This window comes from Stenella coeruleoalba (genome assembly GCF_951394435.1).
Source record: "Stenella coeruleoalba genome assembly, chromosome: 2".
In the NCBI taxonomy this organism is placed as follows: Eukaryota; Metazoa; Chordata; class Mammalia; order Artiodactyla; family Delphinidae; genus Stenella; species Stenella coeruleoalba.
Genome location: NC_137147.1, coordinates 177,439,663 through 177,460,439, shown reverse-complemented (window position 1 = coordinate 177,460,439; position 20,777 = coordinate 177,439,663). Strand labels below are relative to the sequence as shown.

At 39.1% G+C, this 20,777-nt stretch overlaps 1 protein-coding gene across 1 annotated transcript in view; it reads left to right on the top strand.

The window, feature by feature from the left end:
* The window catches only part of CUBN (cubilin), a 263,561-nt gene that overhangs the window by 24,937 nt on the left and 217,847 nt on the right, over window positions 1–20,777 (top strand). The window contains exons 15-19 of the mRNA XM_079913331.1: window positions 3,387–3,568; window positions 5,420–5,582; window positions 6,639–6,826; window positions 19,892–20,036; window positions 20,264–20,442. Of these exons, the coding sequence (XP_079769457.1) occupies window positions 3,387–3,568; window positions 5,420–5,582; window positions 6,639–6,826; window positions 19,892–20,036; window positions 20,264–20,442 (857 nt within the window). The remainder of the gene's footprint in view (window positions 1–3,386; window positions 3,569–5,419; window positions 5,583–6,638; window positions 6,827–19,891; window positions 20,037–20,263; window positions 20,443–20,777) is intronic.

The following is a 20,777-nucleotide window of genomic DNA, read 5'->3' as shown; positions in this document are numbered from 1 at the left end:
TTTTTAAGCATATAAAAAAATAGAGAGAACCACACACTGAACCTCCGGTTCGCCCATCAGTAAATCCGTGGATCTATTTCTGGAATTTCTCATCTTTTCTGTTGGCTTATTTATCTATCCTGTGCCACATTGGCTTCGTACCGACACTTGAAATCTGGTAGTGTAAAACCTCTAACTTTGTTCTTTTAAAATAAGCTAGATCCTTTACATTTCCATATAAATTTTAGAATCAACCTGTTAACTTCCCCCAACAATCTACTGGGATTTTGTTGGCATTGTATTGAATCTATAATCAATTGGGGAAGAAATGACCTCTTACAAATGTTGACTCTGACAATCCATAAACATAGACTGTCTGTATTTACTTAGTTCTCTTCTAAGTTAGCAATGGTTTATAGATCTCAGTGCTTAAGCATTCCTCTGCTTTTATTAATATTTTCTCTAGCTATTTGATGTTTTATGCTATGTTCAGTGATATTATTTTTCTAAAATTTTATTTTTCATTTTTTGTTAATATATAGAAGTATTCTATGTATAAATATTTTAAAATATTTTGTTTTGAATCCAGCCGCATTGCTAAATTCATTCGTCAATTCTAATCATTTTCTTTGGTAGAGTCTTTTAGAATTCTCTACATACACAGTGATGTTACCTGCGCATATGTTATCTGTTTTCCAACTTCCTTGCCAATCTTTGTTAACTGTTATTCCTCTTCCTTGACTAATTTATCTTCTTGGCTAGGACATCTCATATAATGCTGAATAAAAGTGATAGAGTGGGTATCATTGTCTTGTTCCCAACCTCATGGGGAAATGTTCAATATTTCACCTTTAAATATAATGTTTTAGCCGGAAGTTTTTGTAAAGAACTTTTATGACATTAAGGAAGTTCACTCTGAATTATTATTGCTGGATAACAAATTACCCACAAATTTAGTGTTGTAGAGCATTCATCATTTTCTTATGTTTCTGATTTTGTGGACCAGGAATTTGGAAGGGTCCCAGCACGACAATTATCACTTGATCTCTTAAGCAGTTACAATGAGATATTGGCTGGGACTGTAGTCATCTAAAGGCTCAGTGAGGCTGGAAACCCAAGATGACTCACTCACAGGGCTAACAGCTGAGGTGGCCTCTGGGTGAGAAGTCAGCCAGGCTGCTGACTTGAGTGCCTACGTGGAGCCCCTCTCCTATGGTGGCCTTAGAGTAGTGCAACTTCTTTCACGGCAATTGGCTTCTCTCAGAGCAAGCATTACAACAGAACCAGGCAGGGGCTGCATAGCTTTTATTGACCTACCCTTAGCGGTCATATTGTGTTATTTCTGCCGTATTTTTAATTGGTTGAAGCAGTCACGGGAATTACCTGGCGGTCCAGTGGCTAAGAGTCCACGCTTTCACTGCTGGGGGCGTTGTTTCAATTCCTGGTCGGGGACCTAAGATCCTGCAAGCTGTGCAGTGCAGCCAAAAAACAAAAAGAAAAAAATTTGTTGAAGCAGTCACAAGCCAACCCAGATTCAAGAGGAAGAGACGTAGATCCCATCTCTCAATGGGAAAAGTGCCAAAGAATTTATGAACATTTTTAAACCATCACACCTTTTATTCCTAGCTTGCCGAGAATTTTTATTATGAATGGATGTTGAAACATTAAATACTTTTTCTAAGTCTTTTGAGATGATCATGTGGTTTTCTTCTCTGCTTCTGTCATTTCTTCCTCCCTCCTCTCCTGGGACTCAAATTACACACAAAGGTTTTGGCTTTGTCTCCTAGCTTCTGTTAGTCTGCAGTCTTCCCCTGTGTGTGCACAGCTTAGCATTCAGCTAAGGACCCAAGGACACTTGTGTAAATTTTTTTTGGTGCTATTTTCATGCAGCTGATTTCTCTATAATACCCTGCTCCAAAATCCCAGCCACTTTAGTAGCCCCAAATTCTGAGTTCTGTTTCTTTCACCCAGCAAGAGTATTGCTACTCTTGTTTGGGCCCCGCTGCCCTGCACTGCAATTTGAGAAATGCACACAGAGTTTGATCATATTCAGTTTTGTTTTGTTTTGTTTTTGCAAAAATAATTACATCAGGAGGTACTTTTCACTTCGCAGTGAACTCTTTGTTTATATCTCTTCTTTTTAGAAGCTCTTCGTAGTTTAGAGATATTAACTCTTTGATTATATACTACATTTTTCCCAGTTTGCCGTTAACACTTTACTTTGCTTGTGGTATTTTAATTTTTTGACCCATATGATAATTTTTTTAAGTACTAAGTTTTAAAACCCTTTTCTTCCTCTGAGCAGCTGAGATGTTTTCTCATTAGGAATAGTGAGACTCATGTAGCTAAATTTGTTTTACTTTTCGCCTTGGTAGCAACACTTCTTTTAAATAACCTGCATAGCTATGTAAATATCATAACCTGCACATCTAAAATGTCACTTCATTTTATTTTTTTTCTAATGTATATTTACTGCAGTCTCTTATATCTAGATTTCTGTTTTCCTATTTTACAGTAGCATACAGTAGCCGCCCCAGATGATATGCAACTTCAGGGGGCTGGCGGGTGGTGGTGCAGTGGGTGTCAGAAAGCCTGGCCCTATCCTCCCCTCACCCCATTCCTGGGAAAGTGGCTCAACCACCCATAGACGTTTGAATTTCTTCATTTATAAAATGAACGGTATAACTATATCACAGTGTTAAGAAACCTTCTCAAATGAACATTACGTCACACTTAACTCTTCTAATGTATAAAATTATCTGGTTTGTTGAAAGGCATAGTGGCTGATAGAAGTTCCAGAACTTCTTAAGAGTTAATGTACAACGGGGTAGGGGAGGGATAAATTAGGAGTTTCGGATTAACAGGTACACACCACTGAACATAAAACCGATAAACAAGGATTTACTGTAGAGCACAGGGAACTATACGCAGTATCTTGTAATAACTTACAATGGAAAGGAATCTGAAAGAGAATATATATTCATATATTCTGAATCACTTTGCTGTCTACCTGAAACTAACACAACATTGTAAATCAGCTATACTTCAATATAAAAAAAAGAGTTAATGTACAGAAATTAATCTCCTTCAAAGCGAAAAAATAAATCTGTCATCCATTATTCATCTTTCAGACAGTTCAACACTGCCTGTTGAGCCATGTCACCATGAGATGGCTAATAAGCACGGAGCCCCACGCATGGGTGATTCATTTATTTATCAGTTGGTACTCCTGGATTTATAACTTTATCAAACTGGAAAGTAGAAAGTCTTGCTTAACTTATGTGCGTGTCCAAAACTGCACATAGTTATTTAAACACAGCTTTTCTTCTTACAGTAAAGGCTGTGATAATTCTATGTGAATTATAACTTGTATGCCCATGTAAAGTTATTTTTTCCTCTTATTTCAGAGTGTGGAGGTATACTGACTGGAACTTATGGTTCTATTAAGTCTCCGGGATATCCTGGGAAGTATCCCCCAGGAAGAGATTGTGTCTGGAAAGTGATAACTAGTCCTGGTCTCCTGATAACATTTACCTTTGGGACCTTGAGCCTGGAGCACCGTGATGATTGCAGCAAAGATTATCTGGAGGTAAACAATTGTATTTAGATAAAATTTATCATGATGTGATTAGAACTCCAGGAACTATGATTGGTGCTGCCCTTGGATGACCACAGTTTATTAGCAGTAGTTAGATGTATTCTTCAAGAGGCAGGATGCCAACTCCCTATTCCTTCAGCAGTGAAAGCGCGGAGCTCTAACCACTGGACTGCCGGGGATATCCGCTAACTCCCTATTCTTAACTGTTCCAGCTTGTTGCTTCTTGTGGGTTCCATTTAAATCTGGGAAGCAGACTGCCCTGCCTTCCCCTGTCATTTCCTGGAAGCCCAGTCTCCTACCATGGGAACAGCAGAATTTACGAAGTCAGCACCCAGGAATGGCTGTCTTCTCCAAAGCAGACTCAGATCTTCAGTTGTCTGTTGTAAACTGACAAGGTGTTTCACAAGTTGCCTGTAGTGTTCCATGAAGAAAGACAACTTAATAGCAATTGTGTTGAAATGGATTGCTAAAGGGTGTGGCTCACGGGATGTATTGATACTCGTCACTGGAAAGAGAGGCGTCACCCTCTGCCCCCCCAGTTTATCATTAGTAAAAGATTAAAATGTGGGGAGGAAAAAAGACTGTTATATTCAAATGCCATAAGCATGTAGGTCTATCAAAGATGCTGCTCTCCATTTGCAGACTGAAAATATCATTGAGAAGATGGAGTTCGTATGTTGTTCCTGTCTTGTTTATCATCATAAATCTCACTACCCCTTGCAGTAGTGATAAAAGACAATATGCGCTCCCAAGTCTATTAGAGGAGAATGGAGTGCTATGGAATTATTCATAAAGGATGGAAGGGTATTGCTGTCAAACAGAAATCTTCACAAGTTAAAGTCATTAGTAATTTAACACGTGTAATGGATTTGAAACCTTTGGGAATGACTGGAAAATCTTCCTCTCTGGAAAATATCAGGAAGATAATCCTTTAAATGCTCACATTAAAGTGAATTTTCTTGAAATTAATTTCAGTATATTCTATCAAATTAAAATTAGAGGCATTTTTTTCATTCCTACATATTAATTCCTGGATATGTATAATGGAAAGAACCAATCATTCCAATAATACTGAAATGCCTCTCATCTCTCAAGAATATTTCAAGGAGCTAGTTAAATTACAGGAATAAAGTCATGCTGCCCTATAACTTTGCTTCCAATAGAACCATTAACTTGAGTGGACAGATTGGCCATATTAAAATATTATTAGTTCATTGGTACCTTGGTGTTCTATGCAGTACAGAATTTGCAGTTACAATAGAATCATAGAGTCGTTGGCACAATTATTTAAGAGATTAAAACCCAACAATTAAAATGGTTATCTAAGGTCACATCGTCATTATTGCAGTACTTAATTACTATCAAAGTTTCGCTTTTTAAGTTCATAAAACTGTTTTCTTGTTGTATCTAATCTAATTTTACTTCCTTTTCCACTTCTGATCCTCCTGAGTATTTAGACCAAGCTGTGCATCAGTGACATTGCTGTCATTCCTTTTCTGTTTTCTTTGCATATATCCATTTCTTCATCTAGATCATTAGGAATGTATCATTCCAAAACAAACATCTGGGGCAGGGGAAACCTAGGAAAGGAAATATTGAGAAAAATTCAAAGTGTACACCCAGCCTCAGAGTTAAAATTCAGAGAGAACGGAAGGCATCAGCGATGGGTGGGAGGAGATTACCCTTTCCTGAACCCCAAGCATGTGATAGATACATAGGTGACAGGAGAGCCTCCCAGAGTCGTCACTTGTAAAGATGGGTTTTCTGACGTTACTGTACAAAACGACTGGGTTTGTTAAAATCTGACCACTTTGAACTTAATGATCCCTTCTCTTGTTTTAGATTCGAGATGGTCCTTTGCATCAGGACCCGGTTCTTGGGAAATTCTGCACCACTCTGTCTGTCCCACCACTCCAGACTACAGGTCCCTTTGCCAGGATTCATTTCCATTCCGACAACCAGATTAATGACCAAGGGTTTCATATCACCTACTTAACATCACCTTGTAAGTAACTTGGTAACTGGGAGCTTAATATAAATATGAAGGACAGTGCTATGCTTATAGTTGCCTTGTACTTTAATGTGAGGCTGCAGATGACTGACTTACACTGATAATGTGTATTTATAAATATTTCTCTCATTGTTCCAAATTTTTTTCTTTTTCTTCCCAGAGTTCTATTATTAATGCTATAATATCCCTTGGTCCCTAAATTCTGGGGTCCACATTATGGTAGATATGTGTCAGGTCCCTAAAATTAAATAATTCAGACATCAGTTCCCTAGGGGTTATTCTGTGTTTTGTTGGGAGAGATAGGAGAGAAACGCAATCTATCTTGAGATGTGTCAGATTTTATAGCTATCATGCCTTTAACTTGCACTGACACCTTAAAATAAACCAACAAACGAACAAAAAACAATGAAATGCTCTGTGACTTTTATTTTAGGGCTGTAGCGGATTTTGTTCTCAACATACATCATTGTGCCCTGATGAGAATTCACAGGAAAAACACTTTTTAAGTCTCAATATCAGGAAAAATAACAATAACATCTTTTCACTAGTCTTCTTTCTCCATTTATTTCGGCTTCAGGGTGAATCTGCAGCTGACCTTCTGTAATTTGTGTAGTCACACCTGTTCTCTCTGCATAGCAAATTTCCCCTGACTGCGTCTTGCTATTCTGTATTCATTATTCCTTTAATCTGATTCATTTTTCTAGTCATATATTTTATTCTGTTACATGTATTTTATAAACTGCCTCAGATCTCCTTTGAATGAAGGAGAGCATAAATGCATTTAAAAAGCAATTTGTCGAAAAGGATGTCAGATTGGTAGTTAGATCACACATTTCTACAGCTATTTCCTTAGGTACTACGTGGACGTCCCACAAATACGTGTCAAGCTGAAAACTCTTGTAACGAAAGGCATAAGCCCGTAGAGGGTGAATAGAGTGGGTGTGTGATGGGGTGTGTGTGTATAGTTTTTAAAAATTGTATCTCATTGCCTGGGAGCTGGAGGAACAGCCATCCACGTGACCTTTCCCTTCGCTTCTGTGTTCTCTTCAGTGGATCTGCAGTGTGGAGGGAACTACACAGACCCAGAGGGTCTCCTCTCTGCTGACTTGTCCGGACCTTTCACACACAACAGACAGTGCATCTATACCATAAGGCAGCCTCTGGGAGAGCAAGTCCAAGTCAACTTCACCCACGTGGAGCTGGAAGGCCAGAGTGGCTGTTCTCAGAGTTACATTGAGGTAACTTTTGCTACTTAGTGGCCCTCAGATGATGTTTATCAACATTTTTCATATTCTGTAGAGCAGAGGTCTTCACATGATTGCTGGGTCTGCAGCATCCAGATCTCCTGGATGACCTGGATGCGGGTAGTGTAGTTCTGGGTCCTCTCCCAGACCTACCGCATCAGAACCTCTAGGGCACAGGCTCAGCAATCTGTGTTTTAACAGGTCCTCTCCTCCTCCAACCCCGCTGATTCTGATGCAGGCTAGAGTCTGAGAACACCTGTCCTAGAGAATATGAAAGAACTTGCCAAAAATAGATCTACAGATGGTGAAACAGGAGATTGGTAATAGAGTAACAGAGGACAAAAATGAAAGCTGAGGCTAGAAGCTCATAATAATGCTAAATTACAAGCTATTAAACTGAGTCCCAATAATAGGCCCTAATAACTAAGGTGAATACAAATGAGTAAGACTAATAGCATTTACTAATAGGATACAGATTTCAGAGATTGTCCAGGACAGTTATATATGTGAGGGACCTCACCCCAGAGAAGTAAAAGGATTTGCCCGGGGTGAGCTAGCTAGTCAGTGGCAGGGAGTTCAGTTAAAGCATTGAATAACCCTTGTTTTAGAGTTTAGGGATTTTTTCCCTTCATCAGTTCTGCTTGCTCTCCCGCAGAAAACTTTAATTTAAATGTGTGTAATGGTTGTAATAAGAAGAATATCTGAGACAAAAAGGCAGTTTTTATCTGCCTCCCCTGGTATTTCATTTGTTTAACTATTGGTCAAGCCACAAATTAAAGTGTTGAGCAAGAGAAACAAAATACTTTTTGTTGGGTGCAATCATTTTGTATAAACTCAGGGAGGCATTGACAATTTTGTTTGCTCATGTTAAGTTAGACCAGTTCATTTTTCCAGGAAAAACCCATGTAACCTCTTACCCTCTTCTCTCCTTCACATGTAGAGAGAGGAAGCATAGAATTTTAGCATAAGGTCTGAACCTAGCTCAATAATGGAGCAGTGCATTGACCATGGTACCACAATAATATATTTTTTTAATCCAGAAGTTTTAAACTCAGATGATAAAGTAAATGTGTATATTCATTCAGTTTATGTTTTCTAAAGTCCCTCATAAGGTACATTAAAGTTTTTCATTATGAAGCAATTTTAGATATTTTTATATAAATAAAAACTAAATTTCCAACATCTGTTTTTCTACTTTGAGAATAATAAAAATAGCTCACACTTAGAGAGTACTTACTGTGCACCAGGATTTTGAGTCTATTTTTGTGTATGATGTTAGGGAGTGTTATAATTTCATTGTTTTACATGTAGCTGGCCAGTTTTTCCAGCACCACTTATTGAAGACACTGTCTTTTCTCCATTGTCTTGCCTCCTTTGTCATAGATTAGTTGGCCAATATAAGTATGGCTTTATTTCTGGACTCCCTTGTCTGTTTTTGTGCCAGTACCATACTATTTTGATTGCTATAGCTTTGTAGTATAATTTGAATCCATGGAGTGTGATACACCTAGTTTTGTTCTTTCAAGATTATTTTGGCTATTCATAGTCTTTTGTGTTTCCATACAAATTTTAGAATTATTTGTTTTAATTCTGTAAAAAAATGCCATTGGTATTTTGATAAGGATTGTATTGAATCTGTAGATTGTCTTGGGTAGTATGGTCATCTTAACAATACTAATTCTTCCAATTCATGAGCACAGATATCTTTCCATTTGTTTTTGTCATCTTCAGTTTCTTTCATCAATATCTTATAGTTTTTGGAGTATGTCTTTTACTTCTTTAGTTAGATTTATTCCTAGGTATTTTATTCTTCTTGATGCAATTGTAAATGGGATTGTTTCCTTAATTTCTCTTTCTGATAGTTCATTGTTAGTGTATAGAAATGCAACTGATCTCTGTATATTAATTTGTGTCCTGCAATTTTACTGAATTCAGTTATTAGTTCTAGAGTTTTTTGGTGGTGTCTTTAGTATTTTCTATATGTAGTATCATGTCATCTGCAAACAGTAGCAGTTTTACTGCTTCCTTTCCAATTTGGATTCCTTTTATTTCTTTTTCTTATATGATTGCTGTGGCTAGGACTTCCAATATTAGGTGGCATAAAAGTGGAGAGAGTGAGCATCCTTGTCTCACTTCTGATCTTAGAGGAAATGACCTCAGCTTTTCACTGTTGAGTATGATGTTGACTGTAGGTTTGTCATATATGACTTTTATTATGTTGAGGAATATTCCCTCTATAGCCACTTTGTTGAAAGTTTTATCATAAATGGGTGTTGAATTTTGTTAAAACCTTTTCTGCATCTATTGAGATGATCATATAGTTTTTATTCTTAAATTTGTTAATGTGGTATATCACATCAATTACTTTGCAAATATTGGACCATCATTGCAACCCTGGGATAAATCCCAATTGATCATGGTGTATGATCCTTTTAATGTATTGTTGAATTTGGTTTGCTAATATTGTCTTCAGGAGACCTATTTTTTTGTGTGTGTGTGTGGTACGCGGGCCTCTCACTGTTGTGGACTCTCCCGTTGCGGAGCACAGGTTCCGGACGTGCAGGCTCAGCGGCCATGGCTCACGGGCCTAGCCGCTCCATGGCATGTGGGATCTTCCCGGACCGGGGCACGAACCCGTGTCCCCTGCATTGGCAGGCGGACTCTCAACCACTGCGCCACCAGGGAAGCCCCAAGAGATCTATTCTTTTTAGTCTTAATTTCATTTATTTACGTCCTGATCTTTATGACTTATATCTTCCTTCTACTAACTTTGGGATTTGTTTGTTCTTCTTTTTCTAGTTCCCTTAGGTGTAAAGTTAGATTGTTTATTTGAAATTTTTCTTATTTCCTGAGGTAAGCTTGGATCGCTATTAACTTGTCTCATAGAACTGCTTTTGCTTTGTGTCCTACATTTTGGATCATTGTGTTTCCGTTTTCATTTGTCTCCAGGTATTTCCTTATTTCCTCTTGATTTGTTTAGTGACCCATTGGTTGCTTAGTAGCATATTTTTTAGCCTCAAAGATGTGGATGTTTGTATTTCTTTTTGCAAGGTGTTTTTTTTTCCCCTGTAGTTGATTTCTAATCTCATACTCTTGTGGTCAGAAAAGTTACTTGATATGATTTCAATCTTATTCAATTTACTGAGACTTTTTTTGTGGCCTAGCACGTGATCTATCCTAGAGAATGTTCCATGTACACTTGGAAAAATGTGTATCTGCAGCTTTTGGGTGGAATGTTTTATATAATCTATCTGGTCTAATGTGTCATTCAAGGCCAATGTTTTCTTATTGATCTTTTATCTGGATAATCTGTCCTTTGACATAAGTGGGTGTTAAAGTCCCCTACTTTTATTGTTACTGTCAACTTCTCCCTTTATGTTTGCTAATATTTGCTTTATGTATTAGGTGTGCCTATTTTGGGTGCATATATACTTGTAATTGTTATATCTTCTTGTCAGGTTGATTCCTTTATCGTGTAATGCCCTTCTTTGTCTCTTGTTACAGGCTTTGTTTTAAAGTCTATTTTGTCTTATCTAAGTATTGCTACCCCAGATTTCTTTTCATTTCCATTTACATGGAACACCCTTTAACATTTCTTATAAAGCTGGTTTAGTGGTGCTGAACACTTTTAGCTTTTGCTTGGTTGTAAAACTCTATCTCTCCTTCAAATCTGAATAATAGTCTTGCCAGATAGAGTATTCTTGGTTGTATGTATTTTCCTTTCATCACTTTGAAGGTATTGTTACTCTTCCTTCTGGCTTGAAAAATTTCTGCTGAAAAGTCAGCTTATAGTCTCATGGGAGTTCCTATGTATATAACTAGTTGCTTTTTTCTTGCTGCTTTCAATATTCTCTCTTTATTTTTTTTTCTGTTTTAATTACAGTATGTCTTGGTTTATACCTCTTTGGTTTCATCTTGTGTGATACTCTCTGTGCTTCCTGGACCTGGATATCTGTTTCCTTTCCTGGTTTAGGGAATATTTCAGATATTATTTCTTTAAGTAAGTTCTCTGCCCCTTTCTCTCTCTCTTTTCCTTCTGGGACCCCTTTAATGTGAATGTTAGTACACTTGATGTTGTCCCAGAGGTCACTTAAACTATCCCATTCTTAAAAATTCTTTTTTCTTTTTTCTGTTCAGCTTGGCTGATTTCCAAGTTTGCTAATTCATTGATTCCTTTGAGTGTATCTTTTATTTCAGTTATTGTATTCTTCAGCTCTTTTTGGTATCTTCTCTGTATTTTCTAACTCTCTGTTAAACTTCTCACTGTGTTCATCATTCTTTTTCAGAGTTCATTGAATATTTTTAAGATCATTACCCTGAACCCTTTATCAGGTAGATTGCTCGTCTGCACTGCATTTAGTTCTTTTTCTGAGGATTTGTCTTATTCCTTCCTTTGGAGCACATTCCTCTGTCTCCTCATTTTGCCTAATTCTCTGTGTTTATTTTTCTGTATTAGGTAGGTAGGTTACATTTCCCAGTCTTGGAGAAGCAGCCTTATGTAGAAGACGTCCTACGGGGCCCTGCTGCGTACTCGCCTCTGGTCACCAGAGCTTTATGCTCTGTGGGTGCCCCCATGTGGGCTGAGTGGCCCCTTCTGTTGTGACAGAGCCAACTGCTGTGGGCACACTGACAGGTGGGACTGGCTCCTGATCCTGTTGGCTGTGAGGCCTGCCTCTTGAGATACTGCCAGCCCACTGGTGGCCCACTGCTAAGCCCCAGTGTGGCTGGTCACATGGCCTGGGGCATCCTGGGGCGGGTGCTGGGCCCACTGGTGGGTGGGGCTAGGACCTGGCATGGCTGGTTGCATGGTCTGGGGGGGGTGTCTCAGGGCCGGTGATGAGCCTGCTGGTAGGCAGGACTGGGTCCTGGAATGGTTGGCCACATGGCCTGGGGGGGTCCTGGGGCTGATGCTGGCCTTCTGGTGGGTGTGATAATAACTGTGGTATTACCCATACTCAGTGTAGCATATCTTTCTTTTTCTTTTTTTTAAAACAAGAAACACACATTTATGTATTAATTCTTGGATTTATACAGCTCTCTCAAAGTTTCTACTTCTAAAAAGATTTGTCACCCATGGGTGATGTGATGTGGCTGGTAACAAAAGAATAAGTATAGGAAGAATAGATCAACTGTTCATCCCTCTGTTTTTGTCTAAGAGAGCTTTTAAACTGTAGAGAATAGTTCAATGAATGTGACAGAACTATCTTTCCAGAATAAAAAGCAGCCCCTCTCATTAATATTTCATAAGTGATTTAAGCCGTCAGAACTCTGAGTGAAGGACACATAAGGTAGTAATGAAAGTTTAATTTTTAATCCCAGAGAATGTGAGCACTAGGCTGAATAATAATTTCAGAAGCTTATGTGATACTAAGGCCAGGGCTTGAAATAGGATATGGAAGGAAATGAACAGAATTGTTCGCCCCACCAGATCTCCTCGACCCATCCCACATCATCTGTCCCTCCCCACCAAAACTGGGGAAGTCGAAAGGGAGCACAGAAGAGAGACTAGTAAGGGAAGGGGGAGGAGAGGGACCTTGTGGGGAAACAGGAGAGCTTCTGGGGAAGTTGTTCCCTCTTAGAAGAGGAAAGAGAAATAAACAGCAGAGAAAGATTGATAACTATAATTAATAAGATAGGGAGAATACATTACACTAAATTTGGCTTCTGAAATCTAGGGAATGTGTACCCATTCTACAAGTCTCATTGAATGACAAATTAATCATATTTTAGACCTCTTGCCAATCCCAGTAAATTCACAACAGAAATTGTACACACATCTCTTTACAATGCGATGCAAGTAGAAATTATAAAAAATTTTAAATGTCCAACTTCTTGGAAATCTGTAAACTTTTTCCTAAATAATTACTGGGTTAAGGAAGGAACTAGAAAATGAAATGAAAGACAATGTAGGAAAATGCTATATATCAAAACCAGGTAAAAGCTCTAAGATTTTAAAGAAAGAACCAAAAAAATGGGAAAGTTGGAGAGCACAGTAAACTGGAACACTGAAGATCTGTCTTCCCTTGGAATCTGGGGTGGCGGGGGAGGCAGGGTGCTGCACAGCTCTCCCACGTCCCCACAGGTCTTTAGATGAATTCAAATTCACACAGTACTTCCTTTTGCTCTTTGTTAGGCAGTGAAGCTGTTCAGCTCCAGCCTTGGGATTGGGGGAGAGAGGGCTGTGACTTCCGGCCTGCCTGAGCACACTTGGTACCCTCAAGGGGACGTGTTGGTCAGAGTCTCATGACTGTGATTCACAGAAAAATTCTTAAGGATATAAACCCAAATGGCAGAGAAAGAATAAGCCCTCTGACAACTGAAGCTGGAATGTGGCTGCAGGAAGCACGCTCACCAGAGTAGCCTGAGGAGCATTGTTTTCAGTTAAGCACACGTTGGAAGTAACTTTAGTTCAAAGAAATGTCTTTCTAGAGATGGCAGGAAAAAAGGGGACATGGTGAGATGTTCAATAGTTTTCATTCTTAGCATATTGGATTTGGAGTCTGGGCAGAGACTAGAAACATTTGGTTAGTTTCTTAGCACTTGTTGTCAACGCAGTTTTTCCAAAATTGCTCTGCCATCCTGATGCTCTTTAATGAAGTGATAAAATGTGCTATTGCTCAGGTGAAATCATTCTACAGATTGGCGTGGTGGGCGCCAGGAGGTAGACTGGGGTGGTAGAACCGCCTAGCTTTGGAGTCGTGAGGGACCATATAGCGTAGATCCTTCCTGTGTGTAAAGGAGTTGCATGTTTACATGGACATCACAAACCCCACGGAACAAGTGAGACGGAGAGCAGTGAGTGAGAAGAGGAAGCTATGGAAATGGGGTAACCAAGAATGCTCCAGACTTCTGGGGCAGATCGAGAGGATGACCCATGCTCTCTGGTATAAATGAGAACAATATTGCATGAAAACATGACAGAGGACTTCAGCTCTCTGTTTCACCGAAGGCATGATGTTTGACATCAGTAAGCCTCGGTTTCCTCATCCATAATAGGAATAGTAATACGACTACTGTTTACAGAAGGATTAGAAGAGGTCATTCACTCATTTATCTATTCATTCTATGAATATTTATCAGACAACTTGGATGCCAGGCACTGTGTTGGGGATGGGTACATAAAACACAAGAGATATTAAACAAGTAAGCACACAACTACGTAGTTTCAAGGTGGGAAGAGTATTGTGAAGGAAAGAAAGTACGTGAAAGAAAATAACAGTGCTGATGACTTTGGTTGAATGGTTAGGGGTATCTTCCCTAAGGATGTCACATTTTGAGTCTGAAGATGAGAAGGGTTAGCAATGCAAAGAGCTAAGAGAAGGAGAATTCCCGCTAGAGGTACCAACATAGCCTTAGACACTGAACTGAGAAAAAACATGGCAAACATGAAGAATTGAAAATAAAGTAGTGCGGCTGGAATCACAAAGGAGAGGAGGGAAACAAGAGTTAGGCAGGAACTAGATCTTGTAGGGCTCTGTACATGGGGGTAAAGAAGCTAGCTTTGCTAAATGAAAAGAGAAACAATTAGAACGTTCTTAGCACAGTGCCTGGATCACCAGGAATGGTTGGTAAAAGTTAACATGACGATGATTCCGATGATGATGATGATGATGATGGTGGGGGAGGAGAAGAGAGGTGGAAGCAGGTGACATACTGGAGTTGGCAGTCATGTAGGAGCACACTTCTAGGTAAAACTACACCTGTAGTCCTGATTTGAGAAAAGCAGATTTTTTTAAAAAAAGCAGACAAAGGATAAATTTACTCTATTGATAGAGATATTAGAAGCACCACTGTTTCCAGAGGCATAAAAAGCTTTAAAATTTTGACTATGAAATCATGAAACATAATAATGAATAAAGAAGGATAACAAGATATCTAAGAAGATAATTTTTAGTCCCTGTGTGGCTTCTCTCACCTCTTACCCCTCACCCTTTAGTCTCTCATTTGGAATGGGGCCACATCGCCACCCCCCTTTCCCCCACCCCGGCTCCTGTGTACCCAGATGAACCCAAGGCTGGTCTCCAGGATCAAGTCTTTGTTTAGCTAAGGGGCATTTCAACCCAACACTCACTTCACAAGAAGCCACGTGTTAAACATTACTGTATGGTAAGGTTCTGTTTTCAGCTCTTGGTTGGACCAAGCCTAAGTGCCAAAGTATTTCGTTTGCTTTGAATTATGATTTAATACTTAATCAAATTTTTGACATTGTTATATAAAAACAAATCTGTGTATGTAGCAGATATGAACAAATGAGCACATATATTAAGTCCTGGCTTTAGGACCTGATCCATTACAGATGTTAAAGCTTACTTCTGACTGGGCTTCAGATCCACCTAAAATTTCAGATAAACTGTGTTTTACAGCCCAGTTAATTTTAGCTCTTTCTACAGGCTCCTTTATAAGAACTATTTTTCATTTAAAAAAAACCTTCTGTATGAGTAGTTTGTCTTCAGGAACCAGATCCATCTGCCGATGTTAAAGATCAGAAGCATTTGGGGTATTCCGTAGGGTTAAAAACCATGGGTCACAGATTATCAATTGGATCTCTGAGCCTGAAACCATCAGTGTTTGCTGAATGAATAAAGCAAACAATGAAAAATCTGGGCCTGGTCCCCAGAACACTAGAATTTGGAATGGTCCTTGTCATTTCTTTGCAAACGTGATCCACAGTAAAGAATGAATTTGGCGTGGTGATGCAAGTGACCATGGCATGAGTTCAGCTGACTTCTTAAGAAACAGTACAGACCAGGCTGAAATATGAGTCATCTTTCTCGATTACACCGCAGTAACAAACAGTCAATAACAAGAAAACAAATCAAAAGCAATAACAGAAAATTTCTGTGGCTTACAGTGACATATGTTTATTCTCCACTGGTGTTAACATGCTAGTCTGGTATCGGTGGCAGTTCTGCTGATCTGGCCCCTGTCCCACCTGTCCCTGGGGCCCCAGCCCTTGGTCTTGTGAGAGCAGAAAGGAAAAGACGGTTGAATCGTGCAGTGACCCCCAAAGCTTCCACTTGGAAACTGCACATCACCTCTGCTCACATTCTTTAGGGCAAAGCGAGACCTGTGGCCAAGCCCAGAGTCAACGGGAAGGATAAATATTAAATCTCCATAGGGAGACAGCACAAGTCACAAGGCCATGAGCTTGTGAGATATTCAGTCTCTTACAGGAGGAAGTTGAATAGGAAAAACGAAAGAGGTTTTTGTTGCCGCTGAGGGGGCGGAGGGAGGCATGCAAATTCACAGCCCTAAGATGGTGAATACAGGATGCGCTGCGCATGATTTGGGGTCACTTTAGAGCACTGAGGGATTGTGGTTATAGTATATTGCCATGCCTGGGCTCCAGGGAGAAGATAGACTTTCAGAATTAATAAGGTTTCATTTCCACCGGGAGAGAGAAACATAGCCAAGATCAATTGTACCTTCTAGGTTTAAAGCCCTCGAGCCCTATAAGTTCCTCTTAAAACATTTGGACTGCAGCTGCCTTTCTCCTTGCTGGAGTCCTTGAATTTCATTAGTGAGGCCCAGGGGAACGGCCTGCTTTAGCGTTTGCTCTGCTGCTTTTGGACTGTGTTTCTTCCTCCTTGTCATCTGCTAATGGGCAAAATAGAAAAGAGAGATGCTTGCTACGGTCTTAGCAGAAGCGAAGGGCACCCCAGAGGGTTCAAGAACAGGAGGACATCTTACCTTGTGTTTCATGCTTTCCGGTTTCCAAGAACTGTAGCATGCCTGCGTCTCTAGCAAAAATTGAACCGTCATACCACGCCTTACAATTAATGAATCAACAAGTGTCTGTCCGACACCTATTTGCAAAGTTGTTAGATGCTGAAGGTGATATGGAAATTTTCTCTTCCTTCAGAGATTTGCTGTTTGGTTGGAGAGCTGTGTAGCATAACTTTACGGCTGTGTGTGAAATTTGCGTTCAGCTCGTAGAAAGGAACTGGTTTGGGATGAGTCAGTGGAGAGGCATGCGATTGCCAGTGTCTGTGTAAGACTCTGTCATATGGCTGTACCATGATTTATTTAATCACCCTCCTATTATTAGACGTGTGGAATATTTTCAGTTCTTGTGTCTATAGAGCATACGCTGATGTGGAACCTTGTGTGTCTTTGTCTGCATCTTGAATGATTTCCTTATGACAGAGTGTGAGAAGTGAAGTTACCGGGTCCAAAACTATGAACATTTCCAAGACTCCTGATACATATTGTCCAATTATTTTCCAGAAATTTATACTTCCAACCAGTTATGCATGGGAGTAACATGTTACCATATCCCTACCAGCTTTGAGGATTATACTTTTAAGCTCTTCCCTTTACTGCCCATTCCCTTTGACCTGGATATTCTTCCAAGTTTCAACTTAAAAGTTACTTCTGCTGAGAAATATTCCCTCATTCTCTGTAGGAGTTCAGAGTATTTGGTTAAGTTAATGGTTCTCTACACTTTAAGACCTTCTTATATCAACCTTATGCTATTCTGAAATGAAATTCATAGATAATATCAGCTCATATTGTATACATACATTATATAAATAAAAATAAAATTGTAAGTGTAAGATTTAGGAGAAATAAAGCAAAGTAAAAAAAAAAATTATGAGGACTTCCCTGGTGGCACAGTGGTTAAGACTCCATGCTCCCAATGCAGGGGGCCTGGGTTTGATCCCTGGTCAGGGAGCTAGATCCCACATGCATGCCGCAACTAAGGAGCCCGTCTGCCACAACTGACAGGGCGCAACCAAATAAATAAATTAATTAAATGAAATTTAAAAAGTTATGACAGTATGTTAAAAGCCTAGGCAAGCTGCACTTGAAGACAGAATGAAGTCGTAACTTGTTTGCCCCCTAAACCCTATCAACGCCGCACTAAAAACGCAGGCCGACGTGGCTACGTAGGTTGGTGAATTTTCTGAAATGGCGACCAATTCTTGGCAGATTTCCAGGAGGAAAAAAAGGACTTCTTTTGATTCACACTCTACTTGTAATCCTGGAAAATCCGGTGTGTGTTAGAATTGAGCAAAAGTATTTTGCACTTGGTATATAAACCAGAGCTAGATTTTACACTTGTAACTGTCACTGCATTGAAGGTCACACAGGAGAGAGGAGAATCCTTGTTGTGTGTGACTGGCTCTCACATTTCAGGGTGTTTAGTATCTTGGGTCCCCAGCCACTAAATGCCAGTAGCGCCCCACCCCCATCCTGTGAATAATGAAAACAAAACCAAATATGCCTTCACGGATTTCCAAAATGCCTAACTGAGGTACCCGTGGAGCCCCATTGTGTTAAGTAGTAAAAGAGCATATTCTCTCCTTCCCTGTACGTGACGCTCACGCTTTTGAAAAAAAAGTGCTTGCTTCTTGTGAGTTCCTGTGAGCGGTGACTGTCTTTCACAGCAGTATCACCAGTACAGGCCCTGGTGTTTGTTGATGCCTTGAAGATGGTAGTCGAGGGAATGGATTAGTAGGTGGATGGCTAGCTCTTCCAAAATAATTCTGTAGAACAAAGGTAGTATGAACATCCATGGAAGAATTCCTGATTTGAGTGAGGAACTTCAGAAAGGTCAAGAATAACGATAGCTGTTCTTCAGTCCACCTCTTCTAGCACTAGGCATTTCGCTAAGGAATTCACACGTTTGTTTCACCTGTTCGCTCCAACTGCTTGAGCTTGGCTTAGATTTAGTGACTTGTTCAAAGTTACTAAGTGTGGAGGTTTGTAAGTGACAGAGGTGGGAATTGAATCCAGTTGACATGACTCTGTAGACCATGCTCATGGCCACCACGCTATAAGATACTGACTATTGATTTAAAATAGGTGGTCTTTATAATATGAAGGAAATTTTCTTTTGCTCCTGACTTTCTAAGAGTTTTGTTTCTAATAATAGGAATGCTAACAAACTTTTTGACATCTATAGAGATAAATAGTTTAGCTTATTGGATCTATTAGTGAGCTTAATTTATAATTTGAGAGTTATTTGTAGTGAGGTGGATGGACCTATAGTCTGTCATACAGAGTAAAGTAAGTCAGAAAGGGAAAAACAAATACTGTATGCTAACACATATATATGGAATCTAAAGAAAAAAAAGTGGTTATGAAGAACCTAGGGGCAGGACAGGAATAAAGACGCAGATGTAGAGAATGGACTTGAGGACACAGGGACGGGGAAGGGTAAGCTGGGACGAAGTGAGAGGGTGGCATGGACATATATACACTACCAAATGTAAAATAGATAGCTAGTGGGAAGCAGCTACATCACACAGGGAGATCAGCTTGGTGCTTTGTGACCACCTAGAGGGGTGGGATAGGGAGGGTGGGAGGGAGATGCAAGAGGGAGGAGATATGGGGATATATGTAGATGTATAGCTGATTCACTTTGTTATACAGCAGAAACTAACACACCACTGTAAAGCAATTATACTTCAATAAAGATGTTAAAAAATATATATATAATTTGAAACAATCCTTGCATTACTCTTAACCTCATGTTTTATTTGATATATAAGCCTAACAATGGAGAGAATTCATTTTTCTAGAACTGTGTGTAGGATTTTTATATCTATATTAATAGGTGAGATCTACCCATAGTTTTCCTTTGTATTATCTATGTTGGGATTTGGTGAGATGGTTCTGAGACAAATTATTTGGGAATTGTTCCATGTTTGAGGGTTCCTTAGAACAAATTATATATGGGAATTATCTTTTCCTTACAAGTTTAATATAACTTACCAGGTAGAGCATCTTCTAGGAGTTTTTTGGGGGGAATTAATTGTATTATATTCAATTTTACCCATGGCTTATTGCCTATTCAGATTTTATTTTTCTTCTCCTTGAGATAATTTTAGTAATTTATATTTTTCTGGAAATAACCATTTCAAACATTCAACTATATTAACATAGTGCTGTACATAGAATTATCATATTAAACAAGTGTTTCAGTATCTGTGTATTTGTATCATGTTTGTCATTTTTAATTTTTTGTATTTGTGCTTCTTTTCTTTCTTTCCTTTTCTTTATTGATTAGGATTCTTGATTAGGATTACAGATCAATTTTCTTCTTCTGTTTAGGTTCGAGATGATCAAACCTTACTTGGAAAAGTCTGTGGCAGTGAAACCCTCTCTCACATTAAATCCATCACTAATAGTATCTGGATCAGGCTTAAAATAGACGCTTCTGTTGTAAGAGCTAGTTTCAGTGCTGTTTATCAAGTCGGTAAGAAAACTCATGCCTTAATTTTTAAATGTCTCATTTGCCTGATTATAACATTTTCATTTCTTGAAATAATTGAGTAATTTTATGTCCTCCAGTGGTAAGGGGAAAATTCTAATAGTAGTGTTACATTCCATTATGTCCTCCTGCAGAGTGAAGCTTTGCAGTAAAATTGAGGGCAACAGTCATTTATCTCTGGACACACACTACTGTCTTTTTCATACTTACAGCGTGTGGAGGTGAATTAACTGGAGAAGGGGTCATCCGCTCGCCCTTTTATCCTAACGTGTATCCAGGAGAAAGGATCTGCAGGTGGACCATCCACCAACCCCAAAGCCAAGTGGTTCTTCTCAACTTCACTGCCTTTGACACGGGAAGTTCTGCCCACTGTGATACAGATTATATTGAGGTGAGAGTAAAACACTTTGGAATATTTGCACTTGATTGGATATTATTAAAAATATTATGTCACGTTTTCCTCAGATCAGTTACCTGAAACAAAACTAGTTTATAGGTGCAAAATTCTCAACAGAATTCTAGCTAACTGAATCCAGCAGCATATAACGAGGATTACGTACCATGACCGAATGGGATTTATCCCAGGAATGCAAGGTTGGTATCTGTCCAAAAATCAGTCAGTGTAAAATAAAATAAAGGAAAAAAACACAAAAACACCCACATAATTACCTCAATAGATGCAAGAAAAAAAAAAGAAAAAAGAAAAGCATTTGATGAAGTTCCATA